This window comes from Ursus arctos, unplaced genomic scaffold (genome assembly GCF_023065955.2).
Source record: "Ursus arctos isolate Adak ecotype North America unplaced genomic scaffold, UrsArc2.0 scaffold_21, whole genome shotgun sequence".
NCBI lineage: Eukaryota > Metazoa > Chordata > Mammalia > Carnivora > Ursidae > Ursus > Ursus arctos.
The window spans coordinates 32,616,324-32,642,038 of NW_026622886.1; the positions used below are offsets into that span (position 1 = coordinate 32,616,324).

The window sequence follows — 25,715 nt, forward strand, 5'->3', positions numbered from 1 at the left end:
GGTCATCCATGCTGTATATTATATTCCGAGTACTTACTCATCCTGTAACTGGAGGTTTGTACCTTTTAACCATTTTCTTACAATTCCCGTCCTCCCAACCTCTTCCTCAGGTAGTTTTTTTGTTTGATCGTTTGTTTGTTTTGAGATTCCACATATAAGTGAAATGATACAGTATTTGTCTTTCTCTGACTTATTTCACTTAGCATAATACCTTCAAAGTCTATCCATTTTGTAGCAAATGATAGGATTTCCTCATTTTTTAATGGCTGGATAATATTCCATTGTGTGTGTATGCATACACATATGCACATATATGTGCATATGTGCATGTGTGTATGTATACACATATCCCAATTCTTTATCCATTCATCCATTCAGGACACTTAAGTTGTTTCCATGTCTTAGCTATTATAAATAATACTACTATGAATGCAGGTGCAGATATTTTTTTGAATTGGTGTTTTCATTTCCTTTGGGTACATTCTCCGAAGTGAAATTGCTGGATCATATGGCAGTACTATTTTTAATTTTTTGACGATCCTTCATACTGTTTTCCATAGTGACTATATCAATTAGCAATCCCATCAACAGTGTCCAAGGGTCCCCTTTTCTCTACATCCATACTAGCATTTGTCATCTCTTGTCTTTTTGATGATGGCCATTCTAACAGGCATGAGGTGACATCTCATTGTGGTTCTAATTTGCATTTCCCTAATGACTAGTGACGTTGAGCATCTTTTCATGTGTCTGTTGACCTTTTGTATATCTTCTTTAGAGAATGTCTATTCAAGTCCGTTGTCCATTTTTTAATTGGGTCATATGTTTTCTTGCTATTGAGTGGTATGAGTTTTTTCTATATTTAGGATATTAACCCCTTCACAGATATGTATGGGTTTGTAAATATTTTCTCCTATTCTATATGTTGTCTTTTCACTTTGTTGATGGTTTCTTTTGTTGTGCAGAAGTTTTTAGCTTGATGCATTCCCACTTGTTTATCTTTTATTTTGTTGCTTGTACTTTGTGTCATATTCAAAAATCATTACCAAGACCCATATCAAGGAGCTTTATTTCTATGTTTTCTTCTAGGAGTTCATGGTTTCAGGTCTTACATTTAAGCCTTTAATCCACTGCAAGTTAATTTTTGTGAGTAATGTAAATATGTGTCCAGTTTTATTCTTTTGCATGTGAATATCCAATTATCCCAGCATCATTTACTGAAGAGACTCCATTGAATATTTTTGGCTCCCTTGTCCAATATTAGTTGATGGTATAGGCTTGGGTTTATTTCCAGGCTTTTGATTCTGTTTCATCATGTCTGCCAATTCTACGTGTCTGTTGTCATTCCAACACCATACTGTTTTGATGACTATACCTTTATAGTATAGTTGAAATTAGGAAGTGTGATGTCTCCTGCTTTGTTCTTCTTTCTCAAGATTTCTTTGGCTATTCAGAGTCTCTCATGGTTCCATATACATTTTACAAGTATTTTTATTTTTACTTCTATAAGAAATGCCATTGGAATTTTGATAGGGATTGCATTGAATCTATAGATAGCTTTTGTTAGTATTGACATTTTAATAATATTAATTCTTCCAAGCCATGAACACGAGATAACTATCTATTTATTTCTGTCTTCTTCAATTTGTTTCATCAATGTATTATAGTTCTCAGTGTAGAGATCTTTTATCTCTTTAGTTAAATTTATTTCTGAGTATTTTATTGTTTTTGATGCTATTATTTTTTTAAAGATTTTATTTTTTATTATTTTTTATTTTATTATTTTATTATTATTTTTAAAGATTTTATTTATTTATTCGACAGAGATAGAGACAGCCAGAGAGAGAGGGAACACAAGCAGGGGGAGTGGGAGAGGAAGAAGCAGGCTCATAGCAGAGGAGCCTGATGTGGGGCTCGATCCCATAACGCCGGGATCACGCCCTGAGCCGAAGGCAGATGGTTAACCGCTGTGCCACCCAGGCGCCCCTGTTTTTGATGCTATTATTGAGATCAACTTCTTTATTCTTCTTTTTCAGAAAATCCATTTTAGTGTATAGAAACACAACTGATTTCTGTATATTAATTTTATATCTTGCAACTTCACTAAATTCATTAACTAGATCTAATAGTTTTTTTGTGGAGTCTTTAGGATTTTCTATATATAAAATCATGTCATCTGCATATAGAGAATTTTACTTCTTCCTTTCCAATTCTGATACTCCCCCCCCCACTCCTCCTTCTTCTCTTTCACCTGATTCTAGTACTACGTTGAATAAAAGTGATGAGAGTAGCATCTTTGTCTTGTTCTTGATCTTAAAGGAAAAGCTACCAACATTTACCACTATGATGTTAGCTGTGGGCTTGTCATATATGGCCTTTGTTAAGATATGTTCCTTCTATACCTAATGTGTTAAGTTTTTATCATGAATGATGTATTCTGCATCTATTGAGATGATCATATGATTTGTTTTCTTCCATTCTATTAATGTATTATATCACATTGATTAATTTCTATATGTTGAACTATCTTTGTATCCTAGGGATACATCCCACTTGATCATGGTGAATAATCCTTTTAATGTACTGCTGAATTTGATTTGCTGTACTTTTATTGAAAACTTGTACATCTATATTCATCTGGGATACTGCTAATAGTTTTCTTTTCTAGTGGTATCATTTTCTAGTTTTGGTATCAGGATGATGCTGGCCTCATGAGTTTTAGTGTCCCTTCATCTTCAAATTTTTGGAAGAGTTTGAGAAGGATTGGTATTAATTCTTTAAATGCTGAACAAAATTCACCAGTGAAGCTATCTGGTCCTGAGCTTTTCTTCTTTGGGAGATTTTTGATTACTGATTCAATCTCCTTACTAGTAATTGGTCTATTCAGATTTTCTATTTCTTCCTGATTCAGTCATGGTAAGTTGTATGTTTCTAAAAGCTTTCCCATTTCTCTTAGGTTGTCCAGTTTTTTGGCATATTATTGTTCATAATATCAAGAATGCTTTGTTCACTAAACTATATGTCTGTTTTATTTCAATAATCCAATCTAAATTTTGTGACTTGCATTTATTTCTGAAAATTTGTAGGCCTGAAGTTTCAGAGAGACTGGGTCAGTTTAGATCATCTAACCAGGTTATCGTTGGAAAAATAACATGACCCAGTATCCTGTGGATTCCATCAAGGTATTGCACAAAACAGACACAGTTTCCTAAGAGAAGCTTAGTTTCACTTGATTGAGAATGTAATGAGTACTTATAGGCAAAAATATTCTAGTGTTAGGAATATGTTAGGCATTAACTATTTTCTTTTTAGGATTCTTTGTTTTTACTCATAATATATTAAAGTACTGGCTAGGTTTTATAGCCCCCTCATGCCTATTTAATAGCTGAGAGTGTTCAAGCTGAGTATTATGGTACATTAGACCCTAGTTGACGGCAAAATGAAATATGGTTCAATTTCCTAAGGTTCCTAAGCAGAAATCCTATAGAAATAAAATGTAAGCAAATTGCTACTCCCAGAATTTCTGCCTAGACTATTCTAATCATACCCACATCCCCATTGCTGTAACACCCCAGTTAATTCCCACCTATTTTTTTAAGGCCAGGTCAAGTATTAATTTTTTATAAAGCTCTAATTCTTCCAGGAAGAGTTATATTTTCCCCTCTTGCTTCTACAGAACTTTGCATGGATCTTTTTCTACTCCAACACTTTCCAAATGGATGTCTAAGAGAAATCAGACAATAGAGACCGTCATTTTCTTCTGTATGTTCCCAATGCTTGCGAAGTACCTGATAACTGAATGTTACTGAATAGCAGTCTTGCTTAAATTCATGAAACAGGGTTTAGTCATCCACCAGATTTTAGTTTTAGTCAAAGAGTTGGTATGTTTCCATGTTGAAAATGGGTTTCACACCATCTTATCGCTTAATTGCTTAAAACACTTACGGATAAATAGCAACAGTTCTCTTAGGAGTTTGTGACTTACCTTACTTGACTTGTGGTCCACATTGAAAGTAGCAATTGCATCCTCTGTTTTTTTCCTCCCAGATTTGGTTATTACATATTCAGCAAGTTTGTTTGCTAAATAGGTCTTTCCAGTACCACTAGGTCCTGAGAGTATAATTCTGTGATGCTCCATCAACAAGTTAAAGTACCTTTGGGTAATTGGTTTAGGAATCAGTGTATCAAACACAAAACTGTCCACACTGTTTTCTTCTACCCCTGAAGGAAGAAACAAAGGGAAGAACACGCCTTATTGTTCTACACAAGCTGGAATTTAAAATATAGCGTTAACCGACAACAGAGTTTTATTAGTCATAAGGATGCAAGCCTTGTAAAATGTTTTCCTTGATATTTCTATCTCACAACCACGTGTTGCCATTTTAAGACAAAAAAACATTAGTAATAAGGCAGAGTGAACATGAAATGAAAGTAAGCTGTTTCCTTTTGTTCAGACTTCCCTCCACTGTCTAGTTCAGGTTTACCACTTATGTTTCCAGGGAGAAATGGAAGAATTACTATAAATTCTATTATAATATCTTCCTTCCCTTTGAAGGTGGCAGTTTTGTTAAGAATAAATGTAAATATTTAAATATATGTGTGTGTTCTTCCATTTTCTTCCTATTTTCTCCTTCTCTTCATCCTCTTTTATCTCTCATTGCAAACCCCAGCTGTACAACCACTTAAGCTTTTGGAGAATAAAAATTGTGATATTTGGCAAGGAATTAAGAGGCAAAGCAACAGTATCTCCTTTTACTAACTTACGCACCTTAATCACAAAATCAAATGTTGGCAAATTCCTCTATTAATCCAGTCTATACAGATGTGCTCTGACTCTTTAACATATATGAACAAGGAATTATGGAACAAGTATACTTTTGACATTCCATTAGCCTATAATTAATCATATCATCCAAAGCAAACAGAATTTCTTAGCCTCAATTCTTAACATCTCTTCTCTATCCCCAGTGGGTATTTATTAAGTACACATATTTTAAAATCAGATACAGTGATGAATATATTACTTTGGGATAGGCAAGGAATTCTTTGAGTCTTCCTTAAATGAAAGATGATAATGGAGAAAACCTAGAAATTTGTAATTCCCTAAATCACATTCCCTTCCTTGAGTCTTGGAGAATCTTCAAAATTACATTCCAGGTTTCACATCCCAGAAGTCAAAGAATTTCGTTTACTTGAATTTTAGTGTTTTTAGTAAGATTTTAGTGTTTTAAAAATAAATATGTCCCATTTCATACTAAAACTATCAATGTAGTTAACACAGTTTTCAAATATGAAAATTGGAACTGAAATGAGAAAGAAAGAGAGGAAGGAAGGAAGGACGGATGGACGAAAGAAAAAAAAATGCTGGTTAGAAAAATACCATTATGTTTTTCTTTTCATTTTTGTTTTTACCTTTCAGGTTCACAGTAATGATGTTATTATCTCCAACAAGGTATCCACAAGGTAGCAGTTCAGGCACTTCTAGGCTATGGGATCTAATTAAATCTCCTATACAGTAGCTAGCAATGCAGTCAGAGCTCAGACCAAGGCTAGTGGATGTATCGATTCGGAACACATATTCCTAAAATGATACATACAAAAAGGAAGTCAAAACAGAGATTCAACTCATCTACAACAAATACAAAGCTCATGGGGGTATGAAGCTAGCTGTCAAGAATTTTGGAATGGGTAATAAAAGAATTATTAATATCACACAGCACAAAGAGAGAAAGCTTTCTTTACTACTTGAAATGGAGGCGAGGAAAAGCAGATATGTCTACATTATTAAAGCTAAGGAAAGCACCTAAGATAAAACATATTCAAAAATTAGTATTGGGGTATCTTGCACAACTTACCTTAAAGAGACGTCTAATTACACCATCTAAGACATCCCACTTGGTTTTCCCACTAACGCCAATGGATCCGATCAAATATGCCTGAGACTTCTGATCCTAAATAAGAATAGAATAAAACATGATAAAACCCAATTAGATGTCTTGTTTTATTACTACATTTTCTACTAAAACATACTAATGTACTAATAATTAAGACTAAAATGTTTATAAGCCAATGGGTTTTATTGTAATAGACACATACAGTATATTATATAAAATAAAACATATCCTAACAAACTAACTAAACAAATAAACAAAGTAACATCAATAGCAACAACATGAAAGAGAGATATGAGAAGAAGTGGAATTGTATGGAAAACTGATTTATGACCAGTTCGGTAGTAGGGAAAATAGTCTTTTGCTTTAATGCAGTGGGTCCATTCTGGAAGAGAAGCAGTTTGGTAGAAGGGAAATGGGGACAGAAATGGAAGAGAACTATTTCATATGAGCCCTAGAACTTCATCTTACTCATTTTGTGATCCTCTCTATGCTAAGCCTAAAATTCAGCTTTTTCATTTGTTAATTTAGATTATATCTAAAACCGAATCTTTCTTTTTTAAGATTTATCTATTTTAGAGAGACAGAGAGAGAGCACGTGAGGCGGGGGGCAGAAGGAGAGGGAGAGGGAGACTCTCAAGCAGACTTTCCACTGAGTGCAGAGCCCGACGTGGGGCTCAATCTCATGACCCTGAGATCACAAAGTAAGCAGAAACCAAGAGGAACACAACTGACTGTGCCACCCAGAAACCCCTAAAGTCTAATCCATCTTTTAAAAATGTGTTATCCACAGTAGCACAGCATTCACGAATTTACAAAACAGTTCCCATTTTGAATTTATTAGAAAATTCACTAAAAGAGCATGTCAGGAAATCCCACAGGACTCATTTTATCAAGCAAAGAATCCCTTTTCAGTACAAAGAGTGGTCCTAAATTTATTATAATGTTGTTGTAGGATGGGATTTTGAGGACTTCGTACATACATTGGACAAATAAACAATTCAAGATTTATAGTCTAAGTGGAGCCTCTTTTAGGATGACTGGAAATGGTTACATAACATAGTGATCATGATGCCAGTAGATATAATTAGCTAGTTGATATGTTACAATCCTGATTCTTGTCGCCAACTGCATTCATCCTTAAGAGGTGACAGAATAATAACTGAGTCAAATATTAGCAGATATGGATTCTACAACACAGAATATCTACCACTTAATTTAAAAAATGTGATTTTAGGTAAGTCATTTAGCCACCTCAGAGCCTTGATTTTTTCATCGGTGACATTTACCTCTATAAGGGTAAATGATTATTACCATCATTTAGATATAATCCAAGTTAGATGCCAATACCTTTTTCAGAAAAAGTTAAGAAATTCACAGCAAATCGCACAGACATTGCGATTTTTTTTTTTTTTTAGTATTCTTAAGGACTGAATGTTTATGTCTCCCCAAAATCCATATGTTAGAGCCATAACCCTTAATGTGATGATTTTTGGAAATGGGGCCTTTAGGAGGAAATTAGATTAGGTCAGTAGAATGGGGCTCTCATGGTGGGATTAGTGACTTATATGCAGGGAAGGAGAGAGAGACATCCATCTCTCTCTCTCTCCAAGTATACAATACTTTGGAAAGGACATGTGAAGACAGTATCAAGAAGGTGGCTATCTACAGTGCAATGAGAGACTTCCCACTAGGAACCAAATCAGCCAGTACTTTGACATTGGGCTTCACAATTGTGATAAAATAAATTTTTGATGGTTAAGCACCCAATCTATAGTATTTTGTTATGACAGCCCAAGAAGGCTAAGATAACTACTTTCAATGTTCAAAAACATTGCTTTTTAGAATTATTTTTAAAAAGAAAACTTGTTTTCCAGTATTATTGTAACCCAGTCAAAATGAATGCTCATACAATCCTTTCCAAGTAGCTGCTTTTAAATGAGAAATAGTTTAAGCTTCACTGAGACTATTATAGTCTTTTGCATGAAGACCCACTTGGGAAAATCAGGCACAAATCTGCAGCTCAAGCAGAAGGTTTATGGCATTGGAATTCTTTGAATATTTGCTCAGTGTAAAAATTCACAAGTGCTTACTTTTCAAACTTCAATACTTCAATTATTTTAAAGTTCCGAAGGAGTTTTTGTTTTTCTGTTTGATAGGAAAAAAATTCAGAGACTTACAAATTTGTATCCTTGGCCACTCAAGTACAAATCCAGCTTGAAATAATAGTTTTAGTTTTAAAAAAAGGTCTTGAGTCATGATTTGATAGCAGCACTTGATTTCAGAAAAGTTAAAATACTTTCCTTATCAGCTTAGACTTTGCTTACAAATGATACACACAAGTAGCATCAATAGAATTGTAATCATACTAAGTTCAGTAAACGTATCTTTCCAGTGTCTAGCATATTCATATAGCTTATAGTCTCCTCTTTGTACAACGACTACATTGACAGCTCTAGTAACATGTGTACACATTATAAATATCACCTGTATTTTATAGGTGACACCAAAGGCATGTTAGACAAGATGTTGATGTCAAAGGAAGCAATGTTTCTTTTTTGAAGTTATAGAAATGAGAATGGTTGACAACCAATACTGTCTTCAGTGAAAGAGAATGATGTACTGAGACACATTTCTATCTATAGGATGGTGTCATTTCTTTTGAGTCCCTAACTTTCATGCTTTTATAACATATTAAGCCAATGCCAAGACACACACTGCTGATAGTATATTTACCAGGACAAATATTCAAATATAAAATACATTTGATTCATGCTCATGCTTTAGTAATAAAGGATTTAAGATTAAGAACATACCTTTGCTCGGCCGTAGCCCTTGCTTATGGAGACTATAATTTTCACACTGCGGCCATCTTTGTGTCCAGTTGTATCACCAGGATCATCTAGCAAAATATCTACCAAATTTTCAAAGAAGTAAACATACACACATACACATACACCACAATAGAGTCACATTAGTTTGGAATTGTTTATTGTCATTGTTTTCTCCCTCATAGTTTTATATCTTCCAGTGGGAATATTTGGCCTTTTTGTTTCCCATTCTAGCCTAACTGGTTTGAAAAATCTCAGCTTTCAAGAAGATGAATTAGTGTGCATGGACTGAAGTCTCAGTCGAAGAATTTATTTCTGCCTTCATGGATCTGCACCCACATACTGGGCCATTGCCTTCAGATGAGGAAATAAGGGGTTTGTTTTTCTATTATACCCAGGACTGAGGAATACCTGAGTAATATTCAGTTACCATTGTAACTGTGACAAACGGAAAAGCAATTTGATTTTTCTATCCACCCTAAAATATCCAAGCTCCATACCCATGTAATTTATGAATGCTAAGGTGCTGAGATTGGCTGTCAACTGAAATTATTTTCAAGCATTTGGCACATATCCAGCTATATTACTGCTTATATTATATTTATAATTATTAGGTACTGTTATTGAATTTCAACCACAGCATTATACTTCCCTACAGAAGTACATTAATTATCACTCTCCTGTACCCTTTATGCTTCTAGTTTTAAAACCAAAATAGTATTTCTAGTAATCAGCTAAGACTTACAGAAGCATGGTAAAGCTAGCTAACCTTCAAAGCACCAGCCTTTAAATGGAATTAAAGATTAATTTTCAAAATATATTATATGAGATTAATGCGCAATTTGGATAAATATTAACGTCAACTCTCCCACATATGTTTTCCTTTGACAATAATGTTATTATAGAGCCATGGTTAATATGAATATGGTGCTCTGTGGACAAAAGAAACTCAGTTACGTGCTAAAGAGCACATGTGTCTGGTGACGAGGGACCTCAATTACTCTGACTATAAATTTATAGGGATAACGGCTTATGTGTGTTCTATCAGAGAAATGATAATTTAATCTAACAGCTTCTGAAAACAGAATGGTCCTATTGCCTTAATAATTAAGAATATGCAATTCCACAAAGAAAGGAGTAAAAAAAAAAAAATGCCCTAAGACCGTAACAAAGATCAACAAAATATGAGGAATATGGATATTTTTGCTAGAAATTTTTAAGTCCTCAAAGATAATCTCCTTACTAGACATTTAATTATTTTACCAGATTAATATGCTCACAATCTCTCATCTTGTTGCTTATCTCAGTCAAAAATAAACCTCTTCGCCAAGTGTCATTTTAATCCTCTTGCTCTTTTTCTTAGAGGTTTAAAGATTTTTTTTTAATTTGAGAGAGAATGAGAGAGAGAAAGCATGAGACAGGGGAGGGTCAGAGGGAGAAGCAGACGTCGTGCTGAGCAGGTAGCCTGATGCAGGACGCGACCCGGGGTCTCCAGGATCACGACCCAAGCCGAAGGCAGTCACTTAACCAACTGAGCCACCCAGGCGCCCCAGAAGTTTAGAGTGGCTTACTGTAAGCTGCCTACATCTGAATTTCCGGTAGGCTGTGACCAAATTGTCTCTTTAGTGCTTTGTTGAATCAGTTATAAATGTTTACAAATATTCAAAAATATTTATTAAACCTAAATGATACCAGGAACTGTGCTGGGCATTAGGAATGAATACCAAGGTGAGAGAAGCAAATGCATTTCTTGCCCCTTTGGAGTATACATTCTCAACAGGGTAATTTCAGAATGTGTTAAGTGCAAGAAATAATGGTCATGAAGCAGTGAAACAGTAACCAAAGGGAGGCATCTCTACATGGAGAGATCATCTTGGAAGGCTTCCTTGAGGAGGTGCTGTTTGGAGATAAGACCAGCAAATAAAGACCTAGGAAAAGGGGTCCAGAAAACAAGAACCAATGCAAAAGCCTTGATGAAAGAGCTAGGTGTGTTCAAGGCTCAGACAAATGCTCTGGGTGGCAGGGGTGTGGAGATCAAGTTGAGGGGCAGGGAAAGTAGTTGAGGTGGATAAGGGCCAATCGTGAGAGGCCTAGTACTCCACAACAAGGTGTTTAATCTGATTTCTGATCTACTTCTCTGCTCAGATTTGCTTTGGAACATGCTATTCATTTCATGTTATGCTTACTTTTAAAAACTGTGCTTAAAATACAGAATTTTTCCTGACAGCAGTGAAGTAAAAATTTACCAGTAAACAAATGAACAACTGTCCTCAGCTTCTCATACGTGGCTACTTAAAGCAAAATGAATATAATAGCAAAAAGGTCAGTCAGGCACTGTGTTCATACAGACCGCTGGGTTCAGATATTAGCTCTGCCTCCTACTAGACACATAATCTTTTTTTTTTTTTTTTTGTTAAGATTTTATTTATTTATTTGACAGAGAGAGAGACAGACAGCGAGAGAGGGAACACAAGCAGGGGGAGTGGGAGAAGAAGAAGCAGGCTCCTAGTGGAGAAGCCTGACGTGGGGCTCGATCCCGTAACGCCGGGATCACGCCCTGAGCCGAAGGCAGACGCTTAACCGCTGTGCCACCCAGGCGCCCCTACTAGACACATAATCTTGAACAAATTATTATCGTCTCTTTCCTCAGTCTTGGTTTTTTCATCTGTAAAATGGGGCTCAAACAGCACCTACTTAATAGGGTGACTGAGACCATCAGAGATTATGCTTTTTATAGCACTTTATCCTCAGTGTTTAACAGGGTCAGCTGTTCTAACCATTATCCCCTTTCACCATGTGTTTATTGTAACTCCCTCTCTTCACGGTGGGGGGAGGAGCACATCATGACTCACTCTGTGTCTCTCCCTTTTCCCAAAATATTGATAAGATGACCACCTGAAGAAACAACTCCAAGAAAAAATGAGAAACAGCAAATTTGAGGTAAGGGTTTTCTGTGTATGGGTTTTTTTTTTTTTTTCTTTTTTGTTGTTGTTGTTGTTGTTTTACGGAAAATCAGTTATGGTCTTCTGTCAATATTCTGAAGGAAGAATAAAAAGATCTGCCATTCTGGTTACTATCAACTAAAATTCTGACCAAAAAAATGAAGGCTTTTCAAACTTCTGTCTTTACTGGATGTATGGAATATGCAGTAGTTATTTCAGGAACCAAGCACTTGTCAATTATCCACTCTCCTGCCTACTTCTCATCTTTTTAAAAAAATTAATCATGAACCCTAGAAAGTCTTTTGCTAAAAAACCCCAATGTAAAGGCACTTCCAATTTCTAATTTTGAACCCTGTAAACAAGAGTGAAGACAGTGAAAACAGTATCCTAGTTATGTGATTTGTTAGTTCAGATATAATTATCACTAATGAAAAATAATTAAGGAAATAAAGTAATATTGAATTACAAATAAATAATAAAATGAGTAATAAAAAGTACATTTTTGAACCCCCCTCAAAAAAATGTGCCCCAAATTCTGAATCATGGACATCAGTATTTTCAGCCTGATGAACATAGAAACTATATTTGATTTTTTAAATTTATATTTATCTTTATGAATTTTAGCCTTTCCTGGACATGAATTTTAGTTTCATTTTTATTTGGCTTCTATTTCTAAACTATCTTTAGTATTTACTATGCCTCCTTTAAACCTTATTATATTTCCATGAGATCAAACAAAATCATGTAACAAGCAATGAAATCCTGCCACGATGCCATCCTGTAAGGTACAAGCCCATGTCTTCCCTTAGGAGTCAGGCAGGACAAGTCACTGACTGCCTTTGGCTATGGACACTGTTTCACTTCTCCGTTTGGTTCATCACCAACAAGCCAACATATAGGATATTGCTCAGGCCTCCCAGAATTTATACATTTAAGTTTTTGTTTTTTCCTTTTTAGCATCTTTTGAAGAGTCTGGGTGATAACACCTTACAATTTACACATGCAAGTTACTCTCACAGTGCCATAGTTCTAATTTGCCATATGATTTACAAGTTCATTTAATTATATCTCTCTGTTTCTTCTTGGCTACTAATATTTGTTTTACTTGATGATTATTTTCAGAATTCATTTCCCTTCCCCCAAACCTGCCAAATGTGATATACAGTGTTTTCTTGAATTTCAAGGAGTTCCTACTTGCCCTTTTAGTCCTCACTTGTCCTTTCTAAGAAGAAAGCAAGTTACACATTTGAGCCACTCATTTTACATTATGAAGAGCAGCTATGACAGAATTGTTAAAATTCTGAGGTTGTAGAAGAGATGTGATTTATTAACCATTTCATCAATATCAGCATGCTGTGTCTCTGTTCCTCTTTTTCATCTTCTTCTTCTATATTTTAGGGCAATTCAAGGCCAGCCAGGAAGAACTGTATAGTTGTGTAATGAAATCTGAACTGACCCAGGAATATGTATATCATTGGTTTCCAAGCGTCATCTGGTGGCTGCGCTTTGCAATTACCACAGATCTTCATGTAAATCTAAACTAAATCTTCTATACCTAAAATGATTCACTGCCATAGAAGCAGTTACACTTTATAACTGAAGAGTTTGTCACATACTAAGACAACATTATGTCAGACGATTCTATTTGCAATGAAATAAAACTATACCCCTGTCCCATCCTCAGTACCCTGAACACGATAACAAAACCCAGTGAGTTCTTTTTGTTTGTTGCAAATGTAATAGAACTGTGCCCTGGGTGACGACATAGCATTATGTTCTCTCCAGGCAACATCATGCAAGGTCATCTGGTCAAATTCACAGAGAAGTCCCCATGCACTCCTAAATGGGCTTCATACACTTAAAACACCATAAAATTGCACGGGATTACTAGTACTATATTCATAAATGCTAATGATCACCACTGAGAACATTATTTCTTTATTGTATTTGTAATCATTAAGGAAGTACTTCTCAGGCACAAGTAATTTTTTAAAATGATAAGAAAACCATTATCTCTTCAGTCTTTCACTCTTTCACAGAGAATGTTCTTTTAAAGTAGGAACAAAGTAGAGGAAATTTTTAAAAGAAGAATGGGGCTATTTCCGAGAATTAAGAGTGCTAACATTTTTAGGGGCACCTGGGTGGCACAGCGGTTAAGCGTCTGCCTTCGGCTCAGGGCGAGATCCCAGCGTTATGGGATCGAGCCCCACATCAGGCTCCTCTGCTGTGAGACTGCTTCTTCCCCTCCCACTCCCCCTGCTTGTGTTCCCTCTCTCACTGGCTGTCTCTATCTCTGTTGAAAAAATAAAATCTTTAAAAAAAAAAAAAAAGAGTGCTAACATTTTTAGGATGGTAAGGTGAGAACAGTGGTGGGCGAGATTCTCCAAATTCCAGCCCCCTCCCCACTCACTAAGTCATAGGCATGATTTGATTCAGGCACATGTGTGCACAAAATTACCTGAGGTAACAGACTCCGTGATGTTCAGATTGTTGAGAGAAAGTCCTAACGACTGCCGTGAAGAGGAGGAGGACGTGCTGCTGGAGGACTCCGACGGTGGACGAGCAGGCTTGGCGGTGTTTCCAGTTTCTGCCTTCAGCCGGTCATTTTCCGCCTTCAGTATTTCAATTTCATTCTGTTGTGAGGACGGGAAACATGAAAAAAAAAATGCAGCTAGTTTGAGTGAGAAAATGGTACCAACGCTTTTACCAGAGTTGATTATTTGGTTTATGAAATAAAACATGTGGTGATATGTTAAGTAAACAAATATAAATTATGAAAACAGGATTTCCTCCACAGAAGGAAAGTTAACCTATTCTCTAACATGCATATATTCATGTATTCACATATGTAGATGCCCTTACCATTAGAATTTAAGTATTTTTTGAACGTACCATATATTTGAGGAGTCTTCTAGGACCTGGTACCATTTGAATCAAAAATAATATTTAAAGTGTTCATAACATTTCTCATTTTATTTTTTAAAAGATTTTATTTATTTATTCGACAGAGAGAATGTGCACAAGCAGGGGGAGCAGCAGAGGGAGAAGCAGGCTCCCCGCTGAGTAGAGAGTCCGACGTGGGACTCAATCCCAGGACCATGAGATCATGACCTGAGCTGAAGGCAGATACTTAACCGACTGAGCTACCCAGGCATCCCAAAATTCCTCATTTTAAATGTACTGTTAAAATTTTACAGGTAAATAATGCCATTTGTAATACTCTGAACTCATGGAGAGTTGAAAACCAGAATCAAACAGAAACAATATAAATAAGGTGATTTAAAATTACTTCAAAACCCCAGCTAATATCTGAAAAAGTTTCTGTTCCTTCAAAATGGGGGCACTAGGCTCATAAAAACCACAAAAACCTTTTGGTGAATATACACAGTGGCAGATAAATCTGCTCAGCAATGAGCTTTTCTTATTTCAGTCCTCTGCGATACCCAGTGATTACCAGGTTACAATAATAAAACAAAAACTTAGTCTGAGCACAGACTGGCTCTGAAATTAGCCTTCAGATGCTTCCCCAAAATACAAAAGCTTTACTTTTACAGATGGCATTCTACATCACTTTTACTTTCATATTTAGAAAGCTTGTGTTACATTTCTGTAGTTTCCTCGTTACTTTTTTTTTCCTCTCAATAGAAAATAGGTAAAGGCAATGGAAAGTCACATTTCAAAAGAAGGGAAAAAAGCCAACATAAAGGTAAATCATGGGAAAGTGAAGACGCGAGGCTTATAGTAGTTTCTTGACAAACTCAGCTCTCAAGTGAATCCAGTCATTGGTACAAGTGTCTTGAATGGCCCTTGAGAGCAACTGGCCAGTCGGTACTCTCACTTCCAACCCTGGCTTTGACAAATGCTCCATTCAGCATTAGGAAATGAGGTGCAAAGACGGAATAAACAGAGTGCGTTTCCACGGTGAGTTTAAAAGGGAGATTTGTTTTTATGATAACCAAGAGTGGCAAAAAAATAGTATTTTGCATCGCTCCTCTTTGCTCCTGGCAGGTCGGCACTGACCTGCATCCGGTTCATAGCTTCCCGGATCTGGTCAAGATGATGAGCAGAGCTGAGGGCCTCCAGTCGAATATCTGTTAATTTTAATTCCTTTTCTCTGAGCTCGCTCTTCAGCTGCAGAATTATCTCTGCCTCAGCCTCTGTGCATTCACAGATCCTGAAGAAGGAAACAAACAAAAAATCAGTGGTGGTGGTGGTGGGGGGAAGCCAGAGGATCAGGAAAAGCAGTGTTGCTTTTAAGGCTCAACTGCACTATTATCCAGCAGCTACAGAGGTTCTCAGCTGCCGCAAAACCTAAAGAGAAGGAGAAAGAGTTTTACAAACAGTAATATATTCATGGGTTCAAAACTGAAAACAGGAGCTGTCTTTTTCCTTTAATCCTTTCCTCCTATTTTTCTGAAGTTTAAAAACGATCCGTTATTCTGAATACCAAGTAATCTTCCAAATATCCTCATGGCTGATATTCATGGGGCTGCATAGCATTACACCATCTCATTCTACCATTTTTCAAGGGACTTAAATCTCCACTTGCAGCTTATGAAATATTCCTTTCTTTTAAAGCAGTTATGACATTCTTAAACCACTGGTTTGTTTTTTTGCAAAACTGTGCAAAGTATAACAGTATTTGCCACAACACTGTCTTCAAGTTACCATGAAAATCCAATATAAATATTGTAGAAAATAAATCAGGGAGATTAGTTTGGGACATTTAAATAATGGATGAGTGTTATATAATCCTCCCGGTAGGCTCAGCTGATTTAGGACATCAACGCTAATGAAGCTGAATCACAGGTCTCACCCGTGCAAGAGGGCCCAGTCCAGGGCTGCTGGAAGGTCATATACATTACGTCCCTATTGTTTTGTTGTTATTGTTATTTTGTGGGCAGTTTTGCAGGAAACACGGTGCAAGAACTTGTTTTTTTATTAACTAGTACCTTTTCCATTTAAAATGTGAGGACTATGTTATTGGTTACAAAATGACAGTGCTAGGTTGCTCCTTTCTATGTAAGCGGTGAAATTATCTGGGATATACAAGTGTCTTAAATGGTCCTATTCGTGGCTCTGTCCTCCATGACAGTTCTATGCTAGTCATTGTCATGGGCATACGAGGAAATTTGATTTCAATAGTATATAAAACGGAGAATCACCTCATCAGAGCACATGCTCTACATTCTCAAGGTTCCATTCATTCTTGTAACATCAAATGGTGAGCCACTATAAAAACGCTATGCTCGGCTATCTCACGGAATTAAGGCAAAAGGATTACAGCTTGGTTTTAGGAAAATAAGCTGGACTTCAAAACCAGAAAGACAGAGGAGGTTTTGTTGTTGAAATGCATGCGAGTGAGTTTAGAAAGAGCAAAGGCAAACGCTGCTGAGGTTAGAACCGGAATCTTGGCAAGTTGCATGCATCACACGCCATTTTACCGGGATCTATGCTTGTAGATCACAGGGCCATTTTGCCGTTTCTTTGGTGGCCAGACAAGGGGTGACCTGCATTGAATGCACAGTGAGACAGAGACATGGACAAATGCCAGGAAAAGAAGTGAGACTGATGACTCAGAAGAGTGGAAAGTGAGATCACAAAGCACTTAAATTCTAATATGTGGAAAAGGAAGGAGAAACCAGGCTGTCCACAGTTATAAGGAAGATCTGAAAACGACCAGCACAGATGGTGTTGCTGCTGTGAAGGCACAGCCCGACTGCATTTATAACACAAACAGGCTTGGCCTGAAGTTGTTTTTTTAAAAAGACGTCAGCATCCTGCGGAGGGAGTGACTTACGCTGAGGCCGACTGTGAGGGCTTCATGGACGTGGACCCGCAGTCGCCTGCATTATGGGGCACTTTCGGTGATGCTGGGAGGGATGAGTCAGTAAGCTCTTCAATGTCCGAATGTGAGGAAGGAGGCTTGGTGGACTTTTTCTTTCCAAAGGCTTGTTTGAATGAGCTTCTCAGCTGAAAAGAGGACAGAAATTACCTTTCTTGTCTATTTGCACTTGGAGAATTTGGCTTTGGGGCGTTAGTTTGCAGGTGCCATCCTAGCCACTGCCTGGGGTCAGTATGTACAAGCAGAGTATTAACAGGTGCAGCACGGTATCTCTAGAAAAAAATGATACCGCGTTTTGTGTTTTGTTTTATTCTTATATTAATCCAGCGCAGCGCAAACACGGGAGGCTTTGAAATAGTGCAGGGTCAAGGGCATGGCTGTCAGAGCACTCATTTAAAACTAAGTACCTTGAAGGGATCTCCACTCCCAATGCTTCTCTCTTCAAGGCAATTTGTTTTAAATGGCCACTTTAGCGCTACAATCAAGTCATGTCCTGCTGACAGTATAAACTTAAAAAGCAAAATGAAATCAAATTCACCTAACACTTCATTAATTGTGATTTTCTATTCAAATTTTCAATTCCCGTACTATTCAAAACCAGAATTGGTATCCCCTACGGCTCTATTCAGAAAGTGGTTTTTACCTCTTCTCTTTCAAATTTGAGATTAAAATGAAAAGACACAAAGAAAAGACATACAAGGTAATCTGTTTTTAAAAGGTATAAAAAGCCTACTGCCAAAATGAATAGCATTCATGCCAAGGTAGGGTATTTTTTATAGATGCATGCCAAATTGTCCACGGTTTATATTCACCTCACTTCCTCTAGAGTTCACCTTGCAGAAACATGAAAGAGTGTGGAATTACAAATCAAGGGAATGAAGGCTGATCAGTATTTTAAAATATTACCTGTATAAACATTTTTTTTAAAACAAAAAAGATATTTCTTTCATTATTTATAGTAGGCACTCCAGCAAAACCCTCTGATAGATACGTTTTGGATTTCATCAATAGTTGTCCTTATTTTAAAAACTACCTTTAGTTCATGGTATTAAAAGAAATCCTTTACTGCACGGTTTTTCAACATTTTGCTGTGATAGCATCTTCCCCTCCATTTTTTAGCAATTGCTTAATATCATCATAAATTCTATCTCTAGCAAATGTAAAGCACTATTCTGGGAAAGTGCATTTCTGTGTTTCTGCTATATTGTCCTGTAAAAAAAATAGAAGCAGACACTAATGTAGTTCATTTCTGAGGAGGTGAAGCTTTATTCACACTGTGCCCTGCTCGACGTGAGATGTGCGGAAGCTTTCAAGGTTTCTTGTTTCCCTTCTTTACAATTCTTCTCCTCTTTCTTCAACCCCACCATTGGTATCACCACCACACCACCATCTTTTCTTCTTCCTCATCTCCACAGTGAACCCCTGCCCTGTCATTTATTAACAGATGTCATCTTATTTTTCCTTACAACAACTTTATAAAGTCAGTATTAATTATCCTGGTTTTGTAGATGAGAGAAAGTAGGCCTCCTCAAAAGGTGAAGTAACCTGCCTATGGTCCAAGTAGTAAGTGGCAGAGTTGGGATTCAAACCCAAGACTAGTCCTGACTAAAACATGCTCCTCAGCACCATGGCCCCCTAATTTTGGTGGCGAGGACAGCATTCCAGGGGCCAGTCACTTGAAGGAGACTCTTTGTAAACTGCTACAGACTTCTAAAGCTCAAAAGAAAAAAAAAAAAACAAAACCTGACTCATGGTGCACTAATAAGCTTTCGAATGAGATGAATGACCAGGGCTTACCCAGTTTTTCTTTTTCTTTTTCTTGGAGTCAGCATCATTACCACTACCAATGCTGGAATGGCTTGTGGCACTGTTGATACTAGAAACACTTTCAGAGGAATGCTGTCTTCTGATGCGGAGATCTAGCAACAGACAGAGAGCATCACATTAGCTCCTAAAGACTTTCACTGTGAACAAATAAGGCCTCTAGGCTTTCTGAGAGGAAGGCTGCTAATAAAAGTCAACATGGCTTCGTACAGATCAGTTCAGTGCGGTTTTGGTTTTTATAAGTTGAATAAAGTACCACTTTATTTGCTTTAATTAACTGGGTTATCGGCATTCAGATTCATTGGGTATCTCATACAAGTCTGTAGCTCTGGCGGTTTAATGAGTTCTGAGTTTTATCCAAAAATGAAATGCTATGCTAGTGATTTCTACTGAATACCTGGATCAAGCAGATCTTCCAAAGAGATTTATTCCAAATGATTACTTCTATGGAGTAAATGGAAACTCATAATAGCATGAGAATTAATTGTGTCTTTTTAATATTAGTGCTTTGAATAAAGCTACCGAAGCCAAACATATTAATTTTCCATTTCATAGACTCATACCACGATAGAGCCAAAGCAAACCTTGGAAGTCATTTAAGCAATGCAATTCACAGAGGACGAAATGGAAGTGCAAAGAAGTAACTTGACCAAGGTCAAAGAGCCAGTGAGGGAAGGTGCTCAAGAGAGAAACTACATAGACTGCATGTGTAAACTAAACAGAAAACATATTTACGACAGTGCGATTCTTCCATCAGAATCCCGCCCATGACTTGTAATAGTAATGATGGTAATAATAATAACAACATGTAATCACAAAGCTAGCTTTTATCATGTGTTTATTCTACTTTGGGATATCTAATTTCATTCTTTTTTTTCTTTTAAGGGTTTTATTTACGTATTTGAGAGAGAGAGAGAGAGCAAGCAGGGGGAGAAGCAGAGGGTGAGGGAGAAGGAGACTCCCTGCTGAGCAGGGAGCACGATCAGTGGGGCTCCATCCCAGGACCCTGAGATCATGACCTGAGCTGAAGGCAGATGCTTAACCGACTGAGCCCCCCAGGCGCCCCTTATCTAATTTCATTCTTAAAGCAAAGTATTGAAGTAAGTTTAATTACTAAAAGTGATTTCATCAGTCACATAGCTGAAACACAGAAGAGCCAATCTGACACCTAGACACGGTCTAACGTCTACTGTGCTAACTGCCATGTGATATGGGCTTGCCATACTTCTCAAAAGCATGTAGTGCTTCTTTAATCACACAAGATAATTTTAAAAAAGCAACATTTACTATTTAATCGTGTTTTGAAGATACCCACTTACTACATACAATCAGCCTATAAGATTTATTTACAGTTGTTGAAATTGAAATTTTATCTACTTACAATGAACTGATATTAAGTGTTAGTGGACACACTGAGAAATTATAAAATTGTTTTTAAGATCAAATCTGCTTTAAGGCCAAACTTATTACTATATTTAATTGGCATCAATTAAGATGTATCAAGCAAAAAATCTCAGTGGAACTTCTAAGATGTCAGAAATTACTACATAGCTTTCAAAAAGGTTCCATAGAAACAACAGTATAAACAGTTGTATAAACAGTTGTATAAACAGTATAAACAACAGTATAAAATCCAGTTGACTGATTTATTGAACATTGCAACACCCCATGACAACGAAACTATAACTGTTACTTTCAAATACAATAAGTGAGTATATGTGTGGGTATGTAATGTATACATATCTCTAACCTTATAGTCATATACATATATATCAGTAAGTACCTTAATTTTTCCATTAGGATAATAAGTATGCTGACAAATTTTATAGGAAGGAGAAAATAAAACTATTTTTCAGAATCCACAGATTTTGGCCTCTTAAAAGTAAAAGTACTTTAAAAAATAATGATGAGAATATTTACTGTATTTACATGTCCAAAATATTACCAATGTCAAAACTTAAGGCATTGATGTGTGCTATTTTGATTGAACAATAAAGGAGCATAGTATCCCTTAGTCAATGAATATGGAAGTTATATGAATAAAGAAAAGAAGAATATGTTGGTATATACTTGTGTTTTAATTTCTGCTGCAATTGGCTATAAACTTTTGTGATCAAGACATATTATTTGTTAGGTTTTTTCCCTAGTAACTGACTTTCACAGAAAAAGCTATTGCACTAGGTGTTAAAGTACTCCAGAGTTTTTATTATATCCAGAAATAATAAATTGCATTTGACTTTGATTAACCCTCAAAATTAAGAAGATGGGTAAATTCTTATAATCATAAGTCAAAAGTTGTCCTTAGAGGTATTATGTACCTTCAATTATGATAGCATTTACCAATAAAAATTAGCAAAGGAATGATTCCAATAATATCATGGAATGAAAGGAATGCATTTACCCATCTCTGACAATTCCTTTCTAGTGCTTGTAAGTATTTGATTCAGTACATGTGGCATCATAGAGCTTAGTAAAGAATGGTTGACCAAATGGATATCAACAATGCGAGTGAATGGAGAAGCTTATTTTAGAAGTCTGTATTTCAGTTAGGAGTTTGTTCATCCATCCGTTTCCTCTTCCTACCCTTCATACCAGCACTGCCCCAATTCAAGCTATCACGACCACTTACCTGCTTGACAGCAAGAATGGCTGTCCAACTTACCTTCAAACCATTCAATAGACAGTAGCTAGAGAATTCTCTTTAAAAGGAAAACATAATCACTGCCTTACCTAAGACTCTTCAATAGATTCCCATTTTAATAAGAAAGAAAACATTTCAACTCTTAAATAGGGCCAAAAGTCCCGCAGTAATCTGGTCAGTTACCCTCTAACCTGGTTCTACGTGTTGTACCTTTGCTCACTGGATCAGTTCCACAACGGCACTAGTCCATTTTCTATCTCAAGACTCTTCAAGAATATTCCTCTCTCAACATTTACCAGATGAGTTGATCATTATTCCTTGGAGTTCCCCTTAAATGTTGCTATCTGGGAAAGGCCTTTCCTGACTATGAACCTCTAGGAGGTTCCCTGGCAGCCTTGCTTTCTATGGCACCTATTCTTGTCCATTTTATAACTTATAACTCTTTTGGCATACATATTCAGCTACGCCAGCGATCACACAATTGTTTATTTTCTGCTCTCCCACAAGACTAAAAGCTTAATGGAAACAAAGATTCTATCTGTTTTGTTTACCATTGTATACCCAGGACCCTGTAGAGACTATGGCAAGTGGTGGGTGATCAATAAACACTTGTGAGTAATATTATTCTTATTCATTTGATGTAACTATATTTGCCTAACATTCCTAAAAATGTATTCACTGTTGATAGCAACTGACTACATCATCTGTTGAACTGTATTTGGCACATCTCAAGGAAAAACTATTCTGTTTATACACAGAGGTAGTGACTTAATAGTACATTTTGAAAAAGAAAAGTAAAATTTTCCATTACTTTACTTTTCATATATATTTATATACATATCTCTATATAGAGTTATACAGAGATATATTTACATTTCTGTGGCAGTGGAGTGTGAGCCCCTGAGTACAGAGGACTTTTTTTGAAATCTGTATTTCAAGATCTAATAGAGTGGCTAGTATATATCATGTGTTCAAATAACATTTGTGCATGAATAAATAAATTTATTATATTATAGACTATTATTTATTGGGCTTTGTTAATAAATGTGATGCACAAATAGAAAATATAAAGCTACATTAATTAATTATGTGAATTTGTCATAGTTTGACCTGTCTATAAAAGTGTTGCCTCACTCCAAATGTATATTGTAAGATTACATGTTCCAAAGTTACCTAAGATAAATATGTAAAAGTCTCAAAAGCCAAATCTCAATATGATTTCAGACTATACATTTATAGCTTATACAATCACCTTAATAACCCACAGAAAGATGCATAATTAGTCCAACAGACTTTATTTTCTCCATGTTATGTCAATGGTCAAGATAGTAAAAATCAGTTTGTGTTCACTGAATTTAATATTAAGTTTTAATATTACAGACCTAATCTAAATATCCTATATACACTTATTTTCTTTGTCAGTTTGAAATCTTGTAAAAATATGTTTTAATCCTTCCTGACCAATTTGAATATTAACTGTTATCATTTTGCTCATTTTATGTAACCCTCCCACATTTCTGAGCGGAGGAGTTCCTTTTTTTTTTTTTTCAATTCCAGTAGGTCTATGAGGCTACCTGTTGCCTACGATAAAAGGAATCCTTCCAGAAAGTTTTACTTCAGTGACTTGTACTGTGTTAAAGAAAGGATTAAGTCTTTTAAAATCCCTTCTGGACCTATTTACAACATGAAGATTTAGAACATAAGCTGCTTTATTATAGCTCTAAGATAAGCTTTAAATATGCAGTAATTTTCCATGTGGCATATAAATCAACTCCCCCACATGGAAAGTTGCTAAATTCTTAACAGAAGTAGCCCCTAGAGAACTAGTTTTTCCTTCAAGTATATCTCACTTTATATAATTTGTTTCCTCAAATTTAAATTCAAGTATTTAAAAAATTACATTTTTAAAATTAAAATTCAAATGAGCCCCCTTTGTGTATAAGGCACCATCATAGCCACTTGGACTGAAAAAACAAACCAACCTACCATTGATCAGAAAAGGCAGATCTTACATAAATTAAGGCACCAAAGTATACTACACATTTGGATAGAAGAACAGTTATTTCCAGAAAGATATCACAAGGGGACCTCATCCAGCTTAAGGGTCAAGGAGGCATATTTAGGCCAACTCTTAGAAGGTCTCAAAAAGTTTTTATGCTGAACAAACAAGGCAGAAAATTTTAAGTAGATACAACCAGAACACATAAAGAACTTTCAGAGAATTAGATGAAGCTCAGGGCAGCTGAAATATACAATGTGACAAAAAAGTAAAGCATAAGGTCTAGAGCAGTGTCTAGCTAATAACTGGCAGTTAATAATTATTTGCCGAATGAACAAAGCTGGTGAAGAGAGATTGTGTCATGTTAAGAAGTTTGTATTTCATCCTAAAGGAAATGGGATACCTGTATATATAGGTTGTTGACGATTGCTTTGGTTTCAGTGCGAAGAACGATATAAAGTGGTACAAGATGAAAGGCAGGTAGGATTGGGGAATTTGTGGTCATAGTTCATGGGAGAGATGAGGGATGGTGATAGCAGGATGAGAGAAAAGGGAACAGATCCAAGAGATATTTAATAAGTGGAATCAACAGAACTTGATGGTTTAATGAATGAGGAGGGGAAGATTTATGAATGACACCGAGATTTATGGCTATATGGAAGGATGCTGGTGCCATTTACTGAGGCAAGGAACACTGCAAGCAAAGCAGGTCTACGAGGGAAGACGACAAGTTCAAATTTGGAGATGTTGAATTTAGCATGACAGACATCCAAAGATAACCAAATGGAGCTTTCTCTGGGGCAGCTAGATTTATAGATCTGTAACTCAAGAGATAAGCCGGGCCTGGAGAGAGATATATTTGACAGTTACCAACACATATATGATAATTATAGCTAGAGGATGAGTTTGTACAGACTTTTAGATAGGATGAAGAGAATCACAATGCACCAAATCATAAAGGAAGAGAGTGGAGGACTGGGTTCTAAGAAATACCAACATTTAACAGATGGATGCAAATGAGTGAACCTGCAAAAGAAACTTGGAAAGAGATTTCAAAGGAGCAGGAGAAAAACTAAGACTGCGAATGTTACAAACATCAGAAGACATGAATGTGTCAGGCAATGGAATGGACATCAGTATCAAATGCTATTGACGTTTCAGTTAACATAATCTAAGTGAAATAAGTCAGGCAGAGAAAGACAATGATATGGTTTCACGTATTTGTGGGACATAAGGAATAGTAGGGAGGACATTAGGAGAAGAAAGGGAAAAATGAAAGGTAGGAAAACAGAAGGGGAGACGAACCATGAGAGACTATGGACACTGGGAAACAAACTGAAGGCTTCAGAGGGGAGGGAGGTGGGGGATGGGATAGGCCGGTGATGGGTAGTAAGGAGGGCACGTATTGCATGGAGCACTGGGTGTTATACGCAAACAATGAATCATGGAACACTACATCAAAAACTAAGGATGTACTGTATGGTGACTAACATGACATAATAATAATTTAAAAAATGCTATTGACACGTCAAACACAATAAGAATTTTAAATGTTGTACTCGATTTCGTGTCCTGTAAGTCATTATGGATCCTGAAGAGAACAGTTTTGGTTTGATGGTAAGAGAAGCCATACTCCAGAGATCCGGAGCGTGACTGGCTGCTGGAGACATTAAAAGAGTCCATCAAATGTTCCCAGGATTCACCTGGAAATGGAAAAGTACATGATAGGGCATCCAGGATTTAGA

At 36.4% G+C, this 25,715-nt stretch overlaps 1 protein-coding gene across 3 annotated transcripts in view; it reads right to left on the reverse strand.

Moving 5' to 3' along the window:
- Positions 1 to 25,715, reverse strand: part of NAV3 (neuron navigator 3) — a 341,643-nt gene that overhangs the window by 20,315 nt on the left and 295,613 nt on the right. Inside the window, exons 25-34 of one of the 3 annotated variants that reach the window (XM_044384570.3) lie at positions 19,304 to 19,425; positions 18,319 to 18,339; positions 17,462 to 17,634; positions 17,106 to 17,171; positions 15,682 to 15,835; positions 14,120 to 14,294; positions 8,705 to 8,802; positions 5,853 to 5,948; positions 5,410 to 5,578; positions 3,983 to 4,218 (exon numbers count right to left, since the gene is read on the reverse strand). In XM_044384570.3, coding sequence (XP_044240505.2) covers positions 3,983 to 4,218; positions 5,410 to 5,578; positions 5,853 to 5,948; positions 8,705 to 8,802; positions 14,120 to 14,294; positions 15,682 to 15,835; positions 17,106 to 17,171; positions 17,462 to 17,634; positions 18,319 to 18,339; positions 19,304 to 19,425 — 1,310 coding nt within the window. The remainder of the gene's footprint in view (positions 1 to 3,982; positions 4,219 to 5,409; positions 5,579 to 5,852; positions 5,949 to 8,704; positions 8,803 to 14,119; positions 14,295 to 15,681; positions 15,836 to 17,105; positions 17,172 to 17,461; positions 17,635 to 18,318; positions 18,340 to 19,303; positions 19,426 to 25,715) is intronic. The other 2 variants (XM_044384571.3, XM_026499977.4) reach the window with 2 other exon arrangements.